Consider the following 19,771-nt stretch of genomic DNA (forward strand, 5'->3'; position numbering starts at 1 on the left):
GAGCCAGGAGAGCGAGTGGGAGAAAAACGTGTGTTAAAATGGGAGGAGCATTAAATTGTGCCTCTGGCTCATTGCCCACGTTTCGAATCGGTGTTCGTGAATATTTTTAGCGCTGCTGAGCACGTGTTGGTGAGCACGAGTGCGGGGATGTGTGGGTGCTCACGCATCAACGATACGAGAGACGCCCTATTCGCTCGCGCTCTCTCTGTTGCTCTCTTTGTACGGGCTCGAGGCGTGTAAACGTGCCGCAAAAGAGCATAACGCTCGGGCGATCTCGCGCGCGTTCCCCAACATTTCTTATTTCTGCTCTGGTAAATCTGTCGTCTCAGTCAGTGAGGCAGTGAAGGGCGAACTGTGTAGTGACCGTGTCCACTGCGGTTCGTGACGATTCCCTTTTTTATTTCGGGTCCACTCGATCGAAAACCTCGTCAGACTTTCCGATCGAGTGACAATTCGACGAGGACTTTTTCCGACAAGCAAATTCGGCGGAAACGTGTTTACTGTGATCTCGAAGCGATGAAATTTATGAAAATCTCGTAATTCGAGCGATTCTGCATCGCAATGTGCTTTTTCTCACGAATCCAATGATCCTGTGACTCATTTGTGCTCGTACTACAACTTGATCTCGAATTTAAGAAAAACGAGGACTTTCCCCTCTTGACGCGAGAACGAGACACTTTTTTCTCTACTTTTGGTGATATCGGGCACAAAAACGGTCGCAAACACGCAGTTGACTTTGCGGTCGTCCGACGGCTGTCTTTCCGGCCCCCCGATGGATCCGATCGTTCTAGGTAAGGAAGCACAACACTTTTCGTTCAACGCTCAATCGTCCCCCACTGCCAATTATCGATTCGATTCACCGGAATCTCCGTAATTACGCTGATTGAGTGCTCGTCGAAGTGCTGATCGATTTTTAACATCGAACAACTGATGAGCTTTTTTTGTATTTTATAACCAAATTCCACCATTTATGAAAAATCAAAAGCTCTCGCGACTCTCGAATTCGAATGCTCGATTCTCATTTTTGGCTCCCGGAATTCTTGAAATATGAGAGGAAAGTTGAGCTTTAATGAAAAAATCAAAGTCCACACGAAAGTTCGTCACCGCCGCCCGATTCCACGACCGAGGAATCGATTACTTTAGAAGAAACAATCGCCTTTGAATCGATTAACGTATCGGAAATTTAATACAAAGTGATTCTTTTTCGATTCGACAGTCAAACGGTGGAAACTGTTTCTCGGAAAAAACAGCGCGATTCGATGACGTCGAAACTTCGTTTTTTTGTCCATGGTGGAAATTGAGGTTATGATTGGGGGCGGAAAAAATCGACTTTGGAAGTGTAAAGAAAGAAGCGTGCATTTTCCGTTTGCTTGTTGATAATTTTCAGTATATTTGCGAAAAATTGCACGGGAAGAGAAAAATTACTTTGATGATATCGGCAGGAAACGATCGAGTGGGAAGTCGGCGAATAAATGAACGGCGATGAGTAGTTCCTTAAATCAGAGCCCGGTGGATGTGTAAGGATTCACGAAATGTAAATTTCAAGCACGAGATCGCGATGACCTTTGATGCTGCGATGACCGATTAGCCGAGACGAGGGTCGGATACGAGCAAGTGGAGATTACGAGTTTTCTCGTTGGCCCCTTAACTTCGTGTAGTAGCCGAACATAAAAAACTTTCTTTAAATACACATTCTCTAGCGATACTCGATTCGAAGGCTTTTTAAATATGAAGACAAAAGTCAAACTAAAGTTTATCAGCCGACGGGCCGATTAGGTCTGGGTGTCTTTTTCCTCGTCCCCCCCAAATTCAAACTTATTTTCGTATGTTAAAAACAAATTTCACTATTTATTCAATTTCCATTCGAAACGAAGCTTTGAGAAACTATGAGTCCGGTTAAGTTTGTGTCGATTGCGACATTTCTGCGTTCGTCACGGTTCGGAAAGCTCGTGATACACAAAACCGTTGAGATAATTAAATTGTCGAGAAATTTGACATTTTGGACCAACCATGACCGAGTCTCGGATCATGGAAGTAAGTTTTTTTGCGGCTCATCGAACCTCGAAAAAGTTCGAAAAAGTGTCGTTTTTAATAACCGTGAAATCGAAGATTCGCCGAGTCTCGAAATTCCACTCGTTTTCCTACGTTGCGTCGACGCCACTGAGCTCTCGTGGCGCCTCTTCCTGTCATCGGGCGCACCTGCGATTCCTGCGAAGGATGGCGCTCGCTGAATATTCTATCGGCAGGATCGTTCGTTATTGCGCAAGAGTAAAAAAACAATTCAGCAACTTCAGTCGAGCTGCAGACTGCCGGAGATTCGACAGTCCTGAAAACGAAATATTCGCGCAGCTGTTCGGAGGAGATGCGAACGGAAGCTTTCCGTAGAAAAAAAGAGCGTTGGGGCTGCTACCGGCATAGAATATTCATTAGTGTTCAATTAGTACTGTTTACGTCGAATAAACACGAAACTTGGCTTACCGGGAGGGAGAGGAGGAAACGAGGGAAAAGGCCTGCAGCCGGAAAGCCCGGATTGACAGAGGATTCTTAGCCAAACAGTGACGTGAATTAGGCGCTCTCGTCGACGAGTAGCACTTTGAGGTTTCTTTTTTTTTCGTTGTTTCCGTATGGAAAGTGGGCTACTGTGCCCGCGTTCGGTTGTAGAGTACACACACGCGCGGCCATTTTCCGGCGTGTCCTTCGTTTCCGTGTATCCGCACAGAGTCCCGCATCGCTTCTGGATTTTTATCGTGAGTCGTATTTCCATGTAGAGATGTGGATAAAGCGTTTATCGAGGCTTCGAGCGAGTGATAATGTGCAAGTGCGAGAAATTAGTGTTCGAGTTGAAAATTTTTCTCGAATTATCGCGTTAGGATGCGTTTTGTCGAATCGATTGAAAAATCCGTTCATCGGGACAAAAAATACTGCTTTTCGTTCTAATTTCGTGATTTACTCGCACACGGAATAAACGAAGGAATTAAGGACACGGTTTTTGCTACCTGAAAACACTTCTGTCACCCCTTTTTCAAGTTTTTTCTCCCTCCCTAATCCCCTCGAGCGCACTCCGCACCGACAATATTTACCTCTCGTGTGTTCGAGGGCCCCTGTAACTCGAGAACTAATCCACAGCTACTGCGTGATCCTGAGAAAGAACATAAATGTGAGGAATCTATCGGAAGCTCGTTTTATTAACTTTTTTACGAGATCCCCGAGATTGTCTGGCGCCAGTTGCTCGCACTCTCGGTTTCCCTGGGAACTGAACGAGCTCGATCGAATATTTGAGGAATTAGTTCACGCTTCATTTACGTTCCATCGTCCGACCTTTCGAATAATAAAATGTTTATTTCGACCGACCGCGCTTCGCAGGTTGTGCATTCGAATATTCCCGGATTGATTTATCAACTTTTTCAATTTATTGATTACTTCACGGAACAATTTTTTTTCTTCAATTCGTGTCCCAATCGCAGCAATCGATTTCTGCCAAGTGTTTTAAATTCCTGACACATTCAGGAGTCGGGAGAATTTTAATACGTGCGAGTGAAATAAACGATCCAAGTATTTTTGACAGGAGGCGAATGAGAGTTAAGAATAGAGGAAATCGAACGAAAAGAGTGGAGAAAAGGGTTCGAGTGAGAAAAAATGAGGGGAATTTTGATCGAAGGGGCAATTTGAATTCGGTTGAGAAGCTGACTCGGCCGTCTCTCTTTCACAGTGCGTTCGCACCGCGTTAATAAAATCACCTGAGCAATTCTCTTTATAGGTATTATACGACGATTATTATTATTTTATTCGCGTTATGCATCGACGTTTCGGACGGCGAGTGTGTGCGTGGGACGTGCCATGAAATGTGAAGGGTTAGGGGGCTCAAAAAACGAATGGATACGTCGCTCGAAAAAGAGAATCGAGAGCGCAAACGCTCGTACGAGCGAAGACGTAAAGTAATAGGCACGATCGGGCTTGATTGATTCACCGGACCGCTTGATTAACTCCTCACCTCGAAGTTCACGCTTCCCCTCGCCCCATATCGATCTCGTACGCACATGGGAAAGGTGCACGCTGAAAAATCCTCATTTCAGCCCTCTCCTCCCGCTCTCCTCTCGCGGACGCGGAGCAGTCTCGAGTTACGGAATTGGCCAGTCGTTCCCTCCGCTGCTCGGACTCCGCACCGCTTTATCCCATTTTTATTCATTACGACAGGTGTTAATTCGTTGCGAAATTGAGCCTCGTCTATTCCACGTTTATTCGGAAAGCGTATTTCTGTTTAAAAAAATAGGAAAAACCGTGACAAAACATCGTGTTCTACTTTTTATATTTTTCCAAAAATAATATTGAAAATAAACATTCCTCCCAAATTCCTTTCATATTTTTTCCGATTGTTGTGTCATTTTTCAAAATTTCATTCGCTCTCCACGAGTCTCGTCGATCCAGCAACAAACCTCGTCGATTCCTCGCCTTCTCGTCCCCGCGCATCGAGTCTCGCGAGCGTTTTTCACGATTCGCGAGACTCGGCGTCGAAGAGTTCAGGCCGGTCGCGAAACTGACTGTCGAAACTGATTATTTCGAGCCGTGGGCGATTGCACGACAGAGAAGGATGAATTTAGTCATGTAGGTAATTGGATCGGGAACTTTGGCATTCGCTCCTCCGCACCGAACCTTTTATATACACGCCCAAGTAACATACCAGCGCTAACTAACACACGGGAAGACGCACTTGCGTGTTCAAACGTAACGACTTTTCTCGACTCCTCGCGCGAGTTTCACAAAAGCCTACTCTGTGCGTGCACAAACGGTCCGAGATCATTATCGCACTTGCGTCATTCTCGACTATTAAAGACTCTCCTCGCTCACCGCTTCTCCTTTTCCTTCAACTTTTTTAAACATTTAAAAAATTTTTTTCATTGCTCGTACGAATCTTGTATCGAAGCCTTCGAGCTCCCTGCGCATCGGCGCCTCGCATGCTCCCTCGTTACGCCCCCCTCGCACTCGCTTAATCCTCAAGCTCGAACTAAACGGTCGCCTTGTTTCACAGAGATTTGTATAAATATATCGCCCTCGGAGCCCCCGAACGAGCTACTTCAGGACTTCACACACTTTGTTAAAAAAGGCTTGACTTTTTGGAAGAAAACGGGGATTTGGCTCATTTTATAACGATGCTGAGTCGAGCGAAAATAATAACATTTGTAATTCATCAATTTTTTGTTTCACGAATCATCGATGCAGAATAACAGAATTGGAGAATTGCAGGAATTATTGGAGAGTTTTTTCAGATCGTTTCGTTGGACTCGAACGTTGCAAACTTCACTGTCATCATTTTATAAAGGGACTCGAGACCTGCGATCTTTGAATTTTACTCTTCGATGATGATTTGAAGTTTCGGTATACAACGATGTCGGTATTCCGAATTTTCGAATGATTTTGCCATTCTTTAACCTTTAGTGTGCACACCTTCACAGCGAGACGTTTCGTGCACTTGGGGTCACTTTGACCCGAGGTCATTTTTGGAGGTTTGGTCACTTTTTGCAGTGAATTGATCCAACTTTAAGGCTGCAAAGTCGGATTTCCAAAAAAATCTTTTTTCATTGTTCAAAAACGTGCTCAAAGTTGATAGTGCGCGTAAAAAGCACTTTTTCGGTTAAAAAAATTTTGGGGTCAGCCTGACCCCAGATGCACACACCAAGGATTAATTTTTCGATGTTCCGAGGGCGAGGGTTTGTTGAAATTTGCGAAAAAGGGATGACCCTGAAGCTCGCGACGTTCGAGTCCAACGAAACGAAGGAAAAAACCATTTGTGATCGAGCCATTTTTTATTTCACGAACTACATATTGGAAATTCGACGGAAAAGGAAATTGGAGAATCGCTGGAATTATTGGAGGGCCCAACGTCGCAAACTTCAGCGTCATGAAAAAGGGCGGATGTGTTGATCCGATTCTTCGATTCTTTGATGTTGATCCTCTTTTGTGGAACTTAAGGAGCCCAAACACGACTGACGTTGTGGCTCAAACGTTTTTTTGCAAGGCTTCGCAGGGATTCGATAATTAGCGGATTAGAGGCTGCTCTCCGGTTCGGGTCGTTTGCCCTTCCGTCGGTTCCTTGTCCTTTTTACTCTGGCCGCTCATCGCCCCGTGCTTGCTTTTCCCTCTCTCTCTCTTTTTCCTTCTCGCTCTTTCTTTTGGCCCGATCCTTAAAATAAAGCACATGTTGAACGGGTGACACTGACATCCATCACTCGCATTCGCAAACACGCCTGGCGCGACTCCGTTCACTTGTACCCACTTGCGTGCAAATACACCGTTCATAATCTACCTTGAAGAGCCCTGGACGAGGACGCGCGAGTGAGACGAACTGCGGAGGCTGCGAATCCTCGAAATTTCGCATCGCCAAATTTCCGTCAATTTTCGGCTCCCGAGCTTCGACTTTTTGGCCCTTACGCCACGGATTCTCAATTTTTCCAAATTTTTCCACCACAGTTACGTAGCGGAGACCGAGGCTGGTTGGCCAGCGGGACAAGTTAAGGTTAACCTATCGCAAACTTCATTATTAGATACAAACGTGATATTTTTTTATTTCATAGTTAAAGTGCGCAGGAAAATGCCTGCAAAATTTTTGAGCGCATCATCGACTAGTTATAACAATAAATAATCGATCAAATTTCAAAATTTAACGCACAGCTTATGAAGACCGCACCCCAACAGAGACTTGAGCCATGAATAACTAGTTTTCCCAATTTAGATATGTTTTAAAAAATAATTCTCAAATGTTAAAAAAATGATGAGGATCATTTTTTAATAAAAAAAAACGAAGTTTGCCGAAAAAATAAAATAAAAATCTTCGATTTAGTCGAGTAATTACGTTTGTCTGCGTAAAGGTGGCATCGCTGCACAACCTCGAATAACACGGAACCGATTCGAATATGTGAACTGTCAAACTGTATTCATAGAATAGTCGAATTGAGGGTTATTATCCGAGAAAAAATAAATTTGTTTGAAGACAATGTTTCTGGTCAAGCCGAACATTGTGTCGATTCATGGTCAAATATAACCTCCTCGCACAAAGGGATAGTACATGGTAAGCAAAGGAGACAGCGTTGCCATATGTATTAGGAGTATGGCTGATTGGACGATGTGAGTAAAATGAGAATGACATTGAAAAACTTCATAATAAATGATGTTTTATAAATCATCACGACACACACCTGAAAAATCATGGACTTTCGTAATACTAATAAAATAATATATAAATCCATCATCTATAGTTAATTTAAAGTTTTCAAAATAATAAGGTGTCTCTTGACTAGCTGTTGCGATAGGTCAACCTTAACTGACGAACAATAAAATCCAAACTACGCAACGTAAATATACGCCCGGTTGATACAATCGTTCGTTGTAACCTCTCGCTCGTTCATGTGTCCCAACGCGTCGAGGCGACACGTCGTTTAGGAACATTAAAGCATTTTTGTTAATCCAAATACACCGAATCATTTTTACGTCAATTTTTACGTTTTTTTTTACGTCAATGTTATCTATCTCCTGCTGCCTCGAATATTTTTCCGATTATTGCGATAGTTTTCTACACGAAGGTTTATATGTTGGACTATCATTGTGCCTAGTATTTTTTCTCAATTATCGCTGCAAATTGCAGGTAGAACGTTTTGTTAAAAAAACAATGTGTGGTAAGTAGGCCAACATTGATATGGCGTTGGTTGACTCGTGCATCGACGTACGTGTGTTTTCTAAATGGGCCCATTCAAAATGTGCCAGTAAAAACATAAGATTTTATGTGCGTAGAAACTGCAATTCTGATTGTGAAGACGAGGATGAGGATCAAATATTTCTTTTTCTCTGACGCACTTATCGACACAAATTATCTTTTGATTTAAATACAAAATTAAAATTTCGTATTTATTGTTCGAATCATCAAATGAAAAATATTCATAACTAGTAGTTTTTATTAATTTCACTTTCAATAGTCAATTTGCCCGGACCGTGGGGTCGGTTAACACAAAAACGGTTCGTCAAAAAAGCGATTCAATAACTCATTTCGTTTTAGGTTTAAAAATTCAAATTTTTATTCGAGATAGAGGAAGGTCGCTTGCATTCGAAACGACCATTTGGTTTTTGAAACCGTCTTTCGTTCCTTGTTTACGAGTTTGAAAAGTTAGCCAACCGTCCCCCCTGTTTTGTGGCCATTCGACGAGAATTCTCTCTTCGGTCGGTTTCGTCTCGCCAAGAATTTCCATTTTTCCGAAATTTTGTTGATTTTCATGACAAAAGTTTCGAGAATGCGGCGTAAAATGAAGTATGATCGGTTTCCTCATCATTCTTTCGCTTCCCTTGGAAAAATGTTTCTAAAAAACCGCTTTTCGAACGTCTGGAAAGTCGATTCGTGTCGCGAATGAAACGACAGAAGAATCTCCGGGTTTCCTTGGTTCGAGGACTCGCTCGACGGCCGTGGCAATGAAACGGCAGGCGCCACTCCGAGGACACGCTGTATAGGTTGATGCGTATGTTGCTGGTTGACGATGCGCGCTCGCTCCTCGGTAAAACACATGTAATACACGCGTGTAAACTGCGAGTGGTTTACAGCGGATTTCTTTGATCTCGGTGCCATTCATCAAGGCGAGATCTCTCTCGGGCTGGCTTCTTCTCCAGTTGCTGTTGCTGCGGGATAAAAAACGGCAACTAATGAAATTACATAGGCTGCTAAGCTGATTAATTAAGGGGGAGGGAGGAGGTTTATTGGCTTGAAAAAACTGGAGGAAAGTGAAGAATTGTTGCCGTTTTATGGGGAATAGTTAATAAAACTCGAGAGCATTCGTCATCTCGGTCGTGTCTGGGTAATTCGTGTATCGAAAACTGCGTAGCGAAGCGCAGCACGCTCGCGCGGGCATTTCTCACTCGACGCACGTCCAGCCGATTGCAAATCAATTTGAATCTGTTTATTTATCGGTGTCGAGCTTAAGTAGATTGATTAACGGATCGTAAATAAGAGGCCGATTGACACCGAATTGCTTTTAGCTCGCTGCCTCGAGCCAATCGTTCCTTTGAATCTTAATTAACGAACGTTTTATTACGTAGAAACTCTCCAGTGAGACGACTCGCGTCTTCAAACAAATATTTTGTACAATCGACTTTTTTCGAAATTCCGGGAGAAAATTCGGGTCGGGAATTGCAGGAACGTCGTCGAAGGGGTTCCATGTGGCAAAAATAACCAAATTGTAGAACGGTCGGTATTTCAAAATTGTTGTAATATCAGATTGGAGAAAAATAAGTTACTCGAAATTTTTATTTGCGAACGACGATTTTTAGCAGATTGCGTGTTTAATCGAATATTCCTTCTGTGAATTCGTATTCATTCGAAAATATACATTTCGATAGTTTTCATTTCGAGTGCAATTTCAACAGATCACGCGAATGTGAAAAGTTCATATTTTCGAATCCGAAATGGAGAGCAATTGTTTTTTTTATAGAAAGAAAGAGTAGCAAAAAATCGAAAGTGAATTTTTCGAGCCTATAAAACTTGGATATGCAGAATAGCGTTTCAGTATTTCAACCTCGGTAATATTGGCTCTTTCGTTATTATATTTTCGAAAAAGTGAATATTCGCAGTATTGCTGATCGCACTAATTTATGAATCGAAGAGTGTTACTCGAATTTTCGGAAAATCGATATTTCAGTCGCCGTTCCATGGGCGATTGTTAAATTCTATTTTCGGTGTAAACGTGCCTCGGATCTTGAAGTTTCTACTTCATTTATTTCCGACATTCGAAGCCCTGGTCGAATTCATCTGTCTCCATATTATCATTAGAATTTTATAAACTCGAGATTCAAGCTGTTCGAAATTTAAGTAATTCCAACATTTTGTCCCCACCCCGTCGAAGTACGAGCGACTCGCTCAGCGTTCCGTCGTCCGCGAATAAAAAAAGGGAATCGAAGTGAGAAACACGCGGGCGCAGAGGGAGAGAGAACACTCCATAAAAGCACTAGGAACGAGGGTGAAGCTGCGCGATATGCTGTGTCTAAGAAACCGTAATAAAGCGAGCCCGAGTTATTGGCGAAGGCGCCTTTTGACGCCGGAACACGCCGCGGTTATTAAAGTCTTATCATCGAAGTGTGCTCGCGCCGCATAACACGCGTGCAGAAATATAAAAACGCGTAGAAAAATATAATTCTCCTTCGATACTTTTCCGTTTTATAAGCCTTCGTTGTTCGTACGTTCGGGGGCTTCGTTTTGGTGCGCACTGAAAAATCCGGAGCTTCCTCGTTCTTTCCTCAGTCCCGAAGCGCTCGAGGTTTTCCAACTTGGAAGCTTTTTTTTTAACCCGAACTCTCGCCGCGCGGGAATGAACGACTTTCTTGACTTCGAGACCGAGTTGGCGATAAAAAATTGCTCAAAAAAGTGAAACGTCGTGTGGCCGAATCGGCGGTTTTCGATGAGGCGAAAGCTTCTTTCGACGAAAGTATAACGAATGTTCGGATAATTGAATCGCGGTATCGAGACCAAGGTAAAGGGCCCCGCGCGGGCTCATTAAAGTCTCTCGGCAAAAAATTGGGGAGGCAGCCGCGGGCAAAAAAGGGGAAGAAAAAATGTGGATCGTAAGTCCGGCGGGACGTCGTCTGAGGAGGGAGGGAAGCGATCCACGGATCTCTCTTATTCGAGGGCTTTTGCTCGGGGCGAACGATATGACGAGGACAAAAACGTGTCTCGGAGCTTTCGGTGCTATCCCTCCAGCAGTGGGTTCTCGCGTTCGAAACTCTTCCGAGAATCTCAGACTGCGAGGCACTCTTTTACACTGCGCGAGGGCCAGCCCCGAGCCCCGCCGAGAACATCGTTTCTCCTCGTCCTTATTTATCGTATCCGCGAAACTCGGCCGCACGTGTTTTCGTGCCCGTGCTCGTTTCGTGCCTTCGTGTGTCCAAGTCGCACACATATCCGAGGATTTGCATGCGGAGCTGCAAGCGCATCACCTACTTCCCTCCCTCTCGTACCAACATTTTTTCGACCGTTCCGCGCCCTTAACTACCGCTGCAAATCTTCAGCCCCCTCCCCCGCCGTCGAAGCCTTTTTTCCTCCTCTTCCGCGTCGGCACTCGTGTATACGAGCCGAAAAAGATGAAAAAGACTCGAGAAAGCCGGGAAGAAAAATGCGAGGGATAAAAACATCCAACGAATTGGCGAGACACTCCCAAAGAAGTGCTTCTTCCTCTCGCTCCTCGCCCGATGAGCCGTTCGACACGCATCGGAAAATATACGCGAGTCGCCCCGCGAACGGAGAACGAATCGTGGCTTTCGCCACTTTGACAGCAGCCCCTTTCGATCCTGCCAGCCCTTGTCTCGCTTCAACCCTTCGAGGTTCCGCGAAAGGTTCTCCAGTTTTAGTCTCTCGTCGCAGCCCCGCTCCGAATCTCGACGGAATTGAAAAATCATTCCAACTGCAATTCTGCACCGGTTTTCGGGTCCTCGTCTCGTGCTCAAACGAGCCTCGAGAAGCCTCGAGATTTATCGAGGACGATTGTCAGTCCGTCGAATATCCAGCAGCCGGTGAGGAACGAGCTCGATAAATTTTTCCCGACTCACCAACTTCCGGTCCGAGTCCCGGGGTCATAGATTTTCCGAAATTTACAGCCGCGCATACCGCGTGAGAAATGCGTTTGTAAGTCGATGTCAGAGGGAAAAGAAAGTACGAAGAGCTCGAAAACCGTGGCGCCGATGCCAGTTCCCTTTTCACGTACACGTGAAACGGAGACTCGCGCCACTGAAACTCGTGGGCTCGCAAGTGCACACGGCGGGACGGGACGGAAGAGCGCGCACGACCCCGAGGGCCGGACGAACATGCGAGAGGGAGTGGCGCACCGCGAACGGAATGTCGCGCGTGAGGCAATTGCCAGGGCAGGAGTTCGCTAATTAAGGGTTAACGCGGAGCTCGCGGTTGTGTGCGTCGCTTTCTACAGCCCGCTCGACTCGACGCAACACTCGCGTTGCCTTCGAGCTTTTTAAATCTTCCCCGATGCTTGCATCTCATTAGTGGCAACGCGAGAACCTCCCATGGGCTTGTCCGCCTCGAATCCCCCAGCACTTGGTGCGAGTGACGTCAAACCCCGGTGCTGGAAGCTCCCGCTCGAATTACTCGATCGTGACCCTCGTCAGATCGGATTTCGATGCTTTTCGGCGAAAAAAATCGCAATCGAAGTGCAGCAAGAACGAGTTTAACGATTTATTGGTTTTTTATCTTCTTTCGTAGATTCTTCACTAAAATTTGGGGATTTCGAGGGAGAAAAATTGTAATTGAAAAACGTGGGGGGTCCTCGAACTGACGAATTTCGAGGGAATTGCGGAGAGCGATTTCGGAGAGATTTCTGGTTGCAGTTTGAAGAATAAAGTTTAAACAATGTGAGGATGACGTTAGTAATGAAACGAGCTGCGGGAGCATCAATCGGAGCGTGCAATTAATTTGGCCGAGTTTCCAGTCTCCGAGTAGTTTCATTAATGAATTTTCAGTCGGATAATTCACGATGGCAGTGAGAATTTATAAGCAAAAGTGAAATTGGCAGGCCCGCACGAGTTTTCCCATGCCCGTTCTTCGCGGATCCTCGATCCGCGAAGATTTCACAGGCCGCGAGTTTCGGAGGCAAGAAAAAGCGAGCGAGAGATCGTCGGACGCGCGAGCTCATGAAACACGATTTAGTGCTCGGCGTGCCGCGAATTCTAACACGAGCTCGCTGCGCCCAGTAGCAACGCGAAAAGAAAAAGCCCCTGCGGAGCCACAAACACTCGCATACTCGAAATCATTTGCCAGGGTGCGTCAACGAATCGAGGATTGATCGTCGCTCCCCTGAAATATCAAATAAAAGCTTCGCTCGAGATTCCTCGGCTCCTATGAAAATTTCTCGACTGCTACACTCGTCGGACAACAACTCATTCATCTCAACGAATCGCTCGCTCAACATTGTCGAGCCTTCCGGACCCGAAGCTCTACGACTCTCGTTTTTTTACGATTTTATCATTTCGACCGTACCCGAGTCAAATGTCTGGCTCATTTTCACCTGGTTCCAGTGGGAGGGCAAACTTTGTCCAAGAAAAAAGCATCGAAACGACCTCATTTCGGTCGATTCAGGGAGTACAAAATTCCAGTAAAAATTACGAGTGGGGTTCTACATCGTAATATTTAAGTTGAGCCCGTAAAGTCATTTTTTTTATCCAAAAGTTATAACCCGTACCTTTCAAAAGTTAGGCCAGTTTACAGTAAAGAAGAGTTGGGAAAAAAAGACGAAAAACTGGTGAAAGCTCAGTCGAGAAGACGGACGGTGACGATCTTAGCCTCAAAAAACTGCACGGGAAACAGATTATTATTAACCTTTTAAGGACGAGGATTTTTACGTTGAAATCGAACTTTTTTTTACACTAAATTTGTGCATAATATTGATAAATTTTTCAAGTGGAGTGCCCGACCAAACTAGTGGTCGATATTTCGACCTGATCCGCCCTGCAAAGGTTAATATAATCTCAGCAAATCTCCTAATAAATCTGAAAAAATTGACATTATTCAGCAAGCCTTGCTCGTGTTGCCCAAAAATTTTCATATTTTTAGCATCATTTTTAACAGAGATATCATCGAATTTTTTCTGACTTGCATAAGATTACTTTGGGCCAAATTGTTATTGATTTATCTCAGCAACGACGCTCCTAAACTGTTTGAAAATTTAACTGATTTTTTTTACACTTCACTTTATAAGATGCATTCGGTTTAAAAGCGATGACATCGTTTTCTTTCTGACGCCTCAACTTCCTTAATGGGGTATTTTACACCATTTAAGAAAATACATAAAAATGCATGTTTATGATAGATTTCGTAAAAAGTAAACAAGAAACGTCACAACAGTGACGTGCATTTTTATGAATAAATATATTCATAAAAATGCAATGTAAGTTTGATAATTCAATTTTAAAAATCGTCTTTTCGTGCGCTCTGTGTTATTTTGAAATTTTACAAGTTATTATGCACTTTTGTGGAACGGTTTTGTGAAACGATGCTGAAGTTCGCAACGTTCGAGTCCAACGAAAAAATGAAGTCAAAAAAACATTTGTAATTGACCAATTTTTTATTTCACGAAGCATCGGTGCAGTTTGAAAAACGAAGAATTGGACATTCGGCAGGGAACGAAATTGCAGAATTACTGGAATTTTGGAGGGTTTTTTTACATCATTTCGTTGGACTCCGACGTTGCAAAGCTCAGCGTCATTTTTGTGAAAGCAGAAAGTACAAATCTACGAATGATAAATACGTTGATGATGGCAATGAATTCACAATTTTTGCGGCACTTTTACACGTGTATTAGCAAATTTCTAAACGCTTTGACGGATCTCATCGATGCTTGTGTTCGAGCTGCTCAAATTTTACTCTGCCCAGCCGTAAATTTCGATTGTGAAAACAGTGCTAATCACAGCAAAACGGCATAATAATTCTACTTTACAATGAATTATCGAATAAACATAAATTTTACAATGTTTCCTCGGTGAAGACGACGCCGAAGTTTGCAACGTCGGAGTCCAACGAAATCAGCGAAAATAACATTTGTAATTCACCCTTTTTTTATTCAACGAATCATTGAAAAACTACGAACTGCAAATAAGGAAAATTGAAGAATTACTGGAATAATCGGAGGGTTTTTTAGCTCATTTCGTTGGACTCCAACGTTGCGAACTTGAGCGTCATTCCGCTAAAACATGTCGTCGCGAATGAAGGAATAAAACGACTCGCTGATGAGCGCTTCAAAGGTTCAAAGTCATTGGAACGAGAGCTCCGAAAAGCCTGATTATCGTGGCCGGTTCGGAGTGTAGAAAATCCCTCGAAACACCTCAATCACGAGGGCTCGTTAAGGCTTAATATCGCACCGCTCGATCATAGCTATGATAATAACGTCGAACAAGCAGGCCTGGGTGGGTGTATATCCGCGTGAATGTGAGCAGGAACCAATGGAAGGGGGAATTAATCGTGTTTTTAATGGCTCATAATGCTATCCCCGGTAATCAAGTTCGATATGCGGATTGCCGATTGCACGTAGACTTTGGGCGAGTGTTAAGGTCCGCTTGTGCGGAGGCGGCTGCGCAGGCTCGTTCGGTCGAGCGATCGCGGTTGGCTGCTCGCTCAATTTTCACCTCAACGCGTCTCGTAACTTCTTACGATTCGATGCGCGGAATCGCCTTAATTTGAGCGCACTTTCTCCGCATTGAGCACAAAGCCAAAGCCGCGCGAGTCCCAAAACGCTTGGGGGAACGGTCACGGTGGAGTGTTCGCGAAGCTGGCGGGTCTCGCGGCTTTTCCGCCGTAGGAGACGACTTCCGCCACGCAAAAGACCGTTCCATCCCCAACTCCATCGATTTTTCTGCGGGATCAAAAAAGGGGGAAAGAAAACCTCTCTCTCTCACATTTTTTTAATGTGAGAAATATTAATTTGTACGTGGCTTATGCGTAAAGTCTGATTGTCGAAGTTTCTCACAATGCTACGTAATTATTGTCTGCAAAAAAAATTCCGAATTTTTCCCATTTTCATAAATTTTCTCTCCACACGAACCTATAAGAACCCAAAAAAATGAGGAAATTCTATATTTACAGCAGGTTGAAGTGATATTCTTCTTTAGAAGCGTTTTTTTTTCAAACTCGACGTTAAAAATATTGAATTTCGCAATTTTTTCAGGCTTCTCTAGGTCCACATGGAAGGGAAATAAATGAAAATGGAAAAAAAATTGGAATTTTCGTTGCCGACAATAATCACGATCTCCGCATTGTACACAGCTAAGAAATCTCGACAATCAGACTTTGAGCATAAACCGCACGTGCAAATGAGTTCACACATTAAAAAAATGATTCCGCCCTCTCAAAATATCCTCGAAACTATACCGAAAATAAGTCCGCCACGTCGAGTTATTCCCGTCGACCCAAAAACCTCGCGAAAGCAATAGATTTTTTTGACTTTCCAAAGCAGAGCCCCCCCTTAAAAGGTGGTCCCCGAGTGGAGCCAACGACTCTAAAGAATGGCAAATCACTGACTGGCTATTTGTTGTATCTTTATTCAGAAAGTAGCGGGAACGCAGGGATCGGTGGCCAGCATCATCAGCAGCAGCAGCATCAGCACCAGCAGCAACAGCCGCAGCAGCAACAGCCGCAGCAGCAACAGCAGCAACAACAGCAGCAACAATACGGAGAGGTGAACCAGCTCGGGGGTGTTTTCGTCAACGGTCGTCCTCTGCCGAACGCGGTGCGTCTTCGGATCGTGGAGCTGGCGCAGCTGGGCATCAGGCCCTGCGACATATCGAGGCAACTGCGGGTCAGCCACGGCTGCGTGAGCAAGATTTTGGCGCGGTACCACGAGACCGGGAGCATCCTGCCGGGGGCGATCGGCGGCAGCAAACCTCGCGTGACCACGCCCAAAGTCGTGCAGTACATAAAGCAACTGAAGCTCAAAGATCCGGGGATCTTCGCCTGGGAAATACGCGATCGGCTCTTGTCCGACGGCGTCTGCGACAAATACAACGTTCCTTCGGTCTCGAGCATCTCGAGGATCCTCAGGAACAAGGTCGGCGCGGCGGCAGCGGCGGCGGCCGCGGCCGCCGCCGCCGCCGCGGCCATGCACCAGCATCACCCGGCTCATCATCATCCCGCCCATCACCACCATCACCATCATCATCTGTACGCCGCTGCCGCCGCCGCCGGCGCTGCCCTGTGCCCGGTCCCCTATCCACCGACGCCTTATCACGCCGCGCCGCCGGCCGCTGTTCCTCACCATCATCATCACCACCACCAAGGTGAGTTCCTCGCTGAATCTCTTCGCCGCGAGGCCTCAAACCGGCTCGACTAGATCGAGGGAAACTTGCTCTTTGGCTGAGTGAATTTTTCGTGGGAAGAATTCACTCCGAGCTTCAATTCGCGCGTCGTTACTGAAATTCCCGGGGATTCGGGTCTCGAGGGGACTCGAGGAGTTGGGGAGAATCGGCAAGATTCCCGTGGAAATTTTGAAGGGGAATTAATCTCAGGATTCTTCCCGCTCTCCGCGATTGATTTATACTCGGTAAGTTCCCGGAATGTGGGCCATTTCGACGGACACTCGACGACCGAAATGGGACGATTTTTGTAGCTTTTGAACTCGAAATTTCGAGCTGTTTTGCCAGTTCTCAACGGGCCTGTATAGCTTCGATGGAGCCCGGGCGCGTCTCAGTAAATATTCGATAAATGAGGGATGCTTCCTGCGCGCGGTGTCGCGTAGAGAGACGCATTTTGTGCTCCCATGAGAAATAATGTAGCAGGTCATACGTTACGGAGAACACGTCGACTTTTCTTCCGTACGAAAAGTCGGAGAGTGACGAGTTTGCCCACCGAGAAGTCGTAGACAGAATGAAATAGATCGAGAATTAAGGAGATGAGAAAAACGAAGAGGGCGGCTAGAGAAAGGGAGAAAGAGGGAGAAAAGAGTAACGCGTTTGGTCTCGGAGTCTCGTTGTAGCTAAACTGCACGCTCGAGAAGCTCGTCGCATTCAACGTCATTCCTGAGCCGAGTCTCGGGCTGTTTGTTGCGTGCCAGGAAAGCTCGGAGCTCGGAAATTGTCCCTCCTGTGGAGCGCTCTATCGCGGTTTCTTCTTCTTCTTGCTTCCGTCCGCGAGAAGAGTTCGTCTCGCCTTAAGAATCGTAATACCTCAACTTGGCAGCGTGTGCAGCCAGCAGAGGAGTCTGAGCAACTCCTCGATATAAATACCTATCTATCTCGGTCGTCTTTGCGCTCTTTCTCTCTCTCTCTCCCCTGTCGTCCTCTCTTTTGGAGAGGAAACAAAAGATTTACGTGTTCCTCGCAGCAGGCAAACGCACGGACGAGCGCGTGATTGCTTTTTCGCTCTCCCCTTTCGCTCGCCTCCTGCAAGTCGCCGAGGCCGCATTTTCCTAGCCCCCGCAACGACTCCTCGTAAGCTTCCGTCCGCCTAAAATTTGTCTCCACTAATGTGCGCGCCCGAAAGAAAATAATCCCACCGAATCGATAATGAAGCTATTAAAACTGATGAAATTTTGTGAACGCGCGTGTGTTCCCGGTGCCTCTAACCAGTTGGCTTGACTGCGGCTTCCTCGAGCAAGTTGTCGCCATCGCCGCCGGTATCAGCGACTTCCGCGGGCCCGAACAGCCACCAGCACCATCACCACGAGGATTCCTCGACGATGAGCGCCCCGACGAGCGCTCCTGCTTCCGGGCTTCTTCATTGGCCGAGCTCCCACACCGTCCACAACATACTCGCGACTTCCGGCCTTGCGAGTCACGTCCCCAACGGCTCGACCTCCTCCTCCTCCAACAATTCCTCCTCTCCCCTCTGTCCTTCCATTCGCAATCATTCTCAAAGACACTCTTTCGCTTCCAGCCTCCGGGAACACCGCAACAACAACGAAAACAACCGGAACATCGACACGAGCAGCAACGACGACAACGACGACGACAACAACAACCATATCAACAGCCCAAACAACGATGACCCTGCGGATCTCAACTGCAACACTCACAACGACGAAAGACTCGTCAATGGACAGAGCCATCACCATCCCCATCATTCTCACTACCCAAATCACTATCATCACCATCACCATCGCCCGCAACAGTATTACGCTTCGGCAGCCCTTTACCACCATCATCACAACCATCCTGGTGCCTCGATACCCAACCCCTCGAGCCTCGTTCCCAACACCCCAAGCCCGATGTCCTTCCAACCTCTCGTGATGCAAATATCCAGCAACCTCAGCCAACCCGCGAGTCCTTGCAACTAATTTCACTCCACTTTTATTTCTGCTCCTCTGTTTTTTCTTTTGTTTTTCATTTGAGGAGAAATAAGATGATGATATTTTTATTCTTTTGTTTTTTCAACGTCGCAGCTCGTGGGATGTGCAATCGAGTTTGGTGAAACTGAACGTTTAGTGTGCTTTTCATGGCGAATCGTATTAAAGATTTTTTGACCAAGTCTTACGGCCTCTTTACTTTCCTCCATGTTTCTCGCCCCCCCCCCCCCCCCCCGCATCCTCGCGATCCGAATAACGCTCTTGCAGCTCACAATAATTTAGCTGTTTGGATTCCGATGCTTCAGTTTCAAGGGTTCAGTTTGAAAGTTTCTGGCTTCGTATTCCCTCAAATTTGAGGGTTGGAAGTTTTGAGATTTGTGCTTTGCGGAGAAATTCGTAGTGAGGCAAAAACTGTGGAGATTCGCTTTCGGTCGGGTCGAATTTTTTATTTTCAACTCCAGTTGACACGAGTGCTCGACTTATTCTCGGGGAAATTCTGACAAGCTCGAAGGTTTCTCGAGAAAGTTGCTCGTCGAGACACGCGAAAGAGAGGAACTCGGAGTAATTGATATTATTGTGATTATAAAATTTGACGGAAATTCAATAAATTTGTTTGGCCAGTGAAAATAAATGTTTTCTGAAATTTGATCAAACGATTTTTTTGACCCAGTCGAAACTTGTTGAGACAAAATGAGGTGTTTTTGAGCGATTTGTAGTGGGAGGAAAGGCGCGAATTTACGACTGATTCTGGGAGGAAAAAATTCATTAGGATTTTCACTTTACGGCCACGCGTACAAATCATCTATTTCTGAGCTAGAGAAAAAGAGACGAGGGAGAAGTGGGCCCTTTCGGTGTTTCCTGGAAGGGATTTTGACGTCTCGTCTGCGACGAAATTCCGAGTCCTTTGACCGATATGGAGATGCCGCTCACGAGTTTTAATACGACTCCTCTCTCTGCCCAATTTTCGAAGG

General features: G+C 45.6%; 1 protein-coding gene across 1 annotated transcript; it reads left to right on the top strand.

The window, feature by feature from the left end:
- Positions 1 to 250: 250 nt before the first annotated feature.
- On the top strand, positions 251 to 18,973 carry Poxm (Pox meso). The gene is made up of 3 exons (XM_043419676.1): positions 251 to 791; positions 16,069 to 16,797; positions 18,085 to 18,973. The coding sequence occupies exons 1-3, from the start codon at positions 773 to 775 to the stop codon at positions 18,789 to 18,791; spliced, it is 1,455 nt and encodes a 484-aa protein (XP_043275611.1). The 5' UTR covers positions 251 to 772; the 3' UTR covers positions 18,792 to 18,973.
- Positions 18,974 to 19,771: the final 798 nt, after the last annotated feature.

Source organism: Venturia canescens, chromosome 5 (assembly GCF_019457755.1).
Source record: "Venturia canescens isolate UGA chromosome 5, ASM1945775v1, whole genome shotgun sequence".
In the NCBI taxonomy this organism is placed as follows: Eukaryota; Metazoa; Arthropoda; class Insecta; order Hymenoptera; family Ichneumonidae; genus Venturia; species Venturia canescens.

Coding starts and splice junctions, on each gene's coding strand:
- Poxm (XM_043419676.1), top strand. Junction 16,798..18,084: donor TCATCATCACCACCACCAAG/GTGAGTTCCTCG, acceptor GCCTCTAACCAG/TTGGCTTGACTGCGGCTTCC.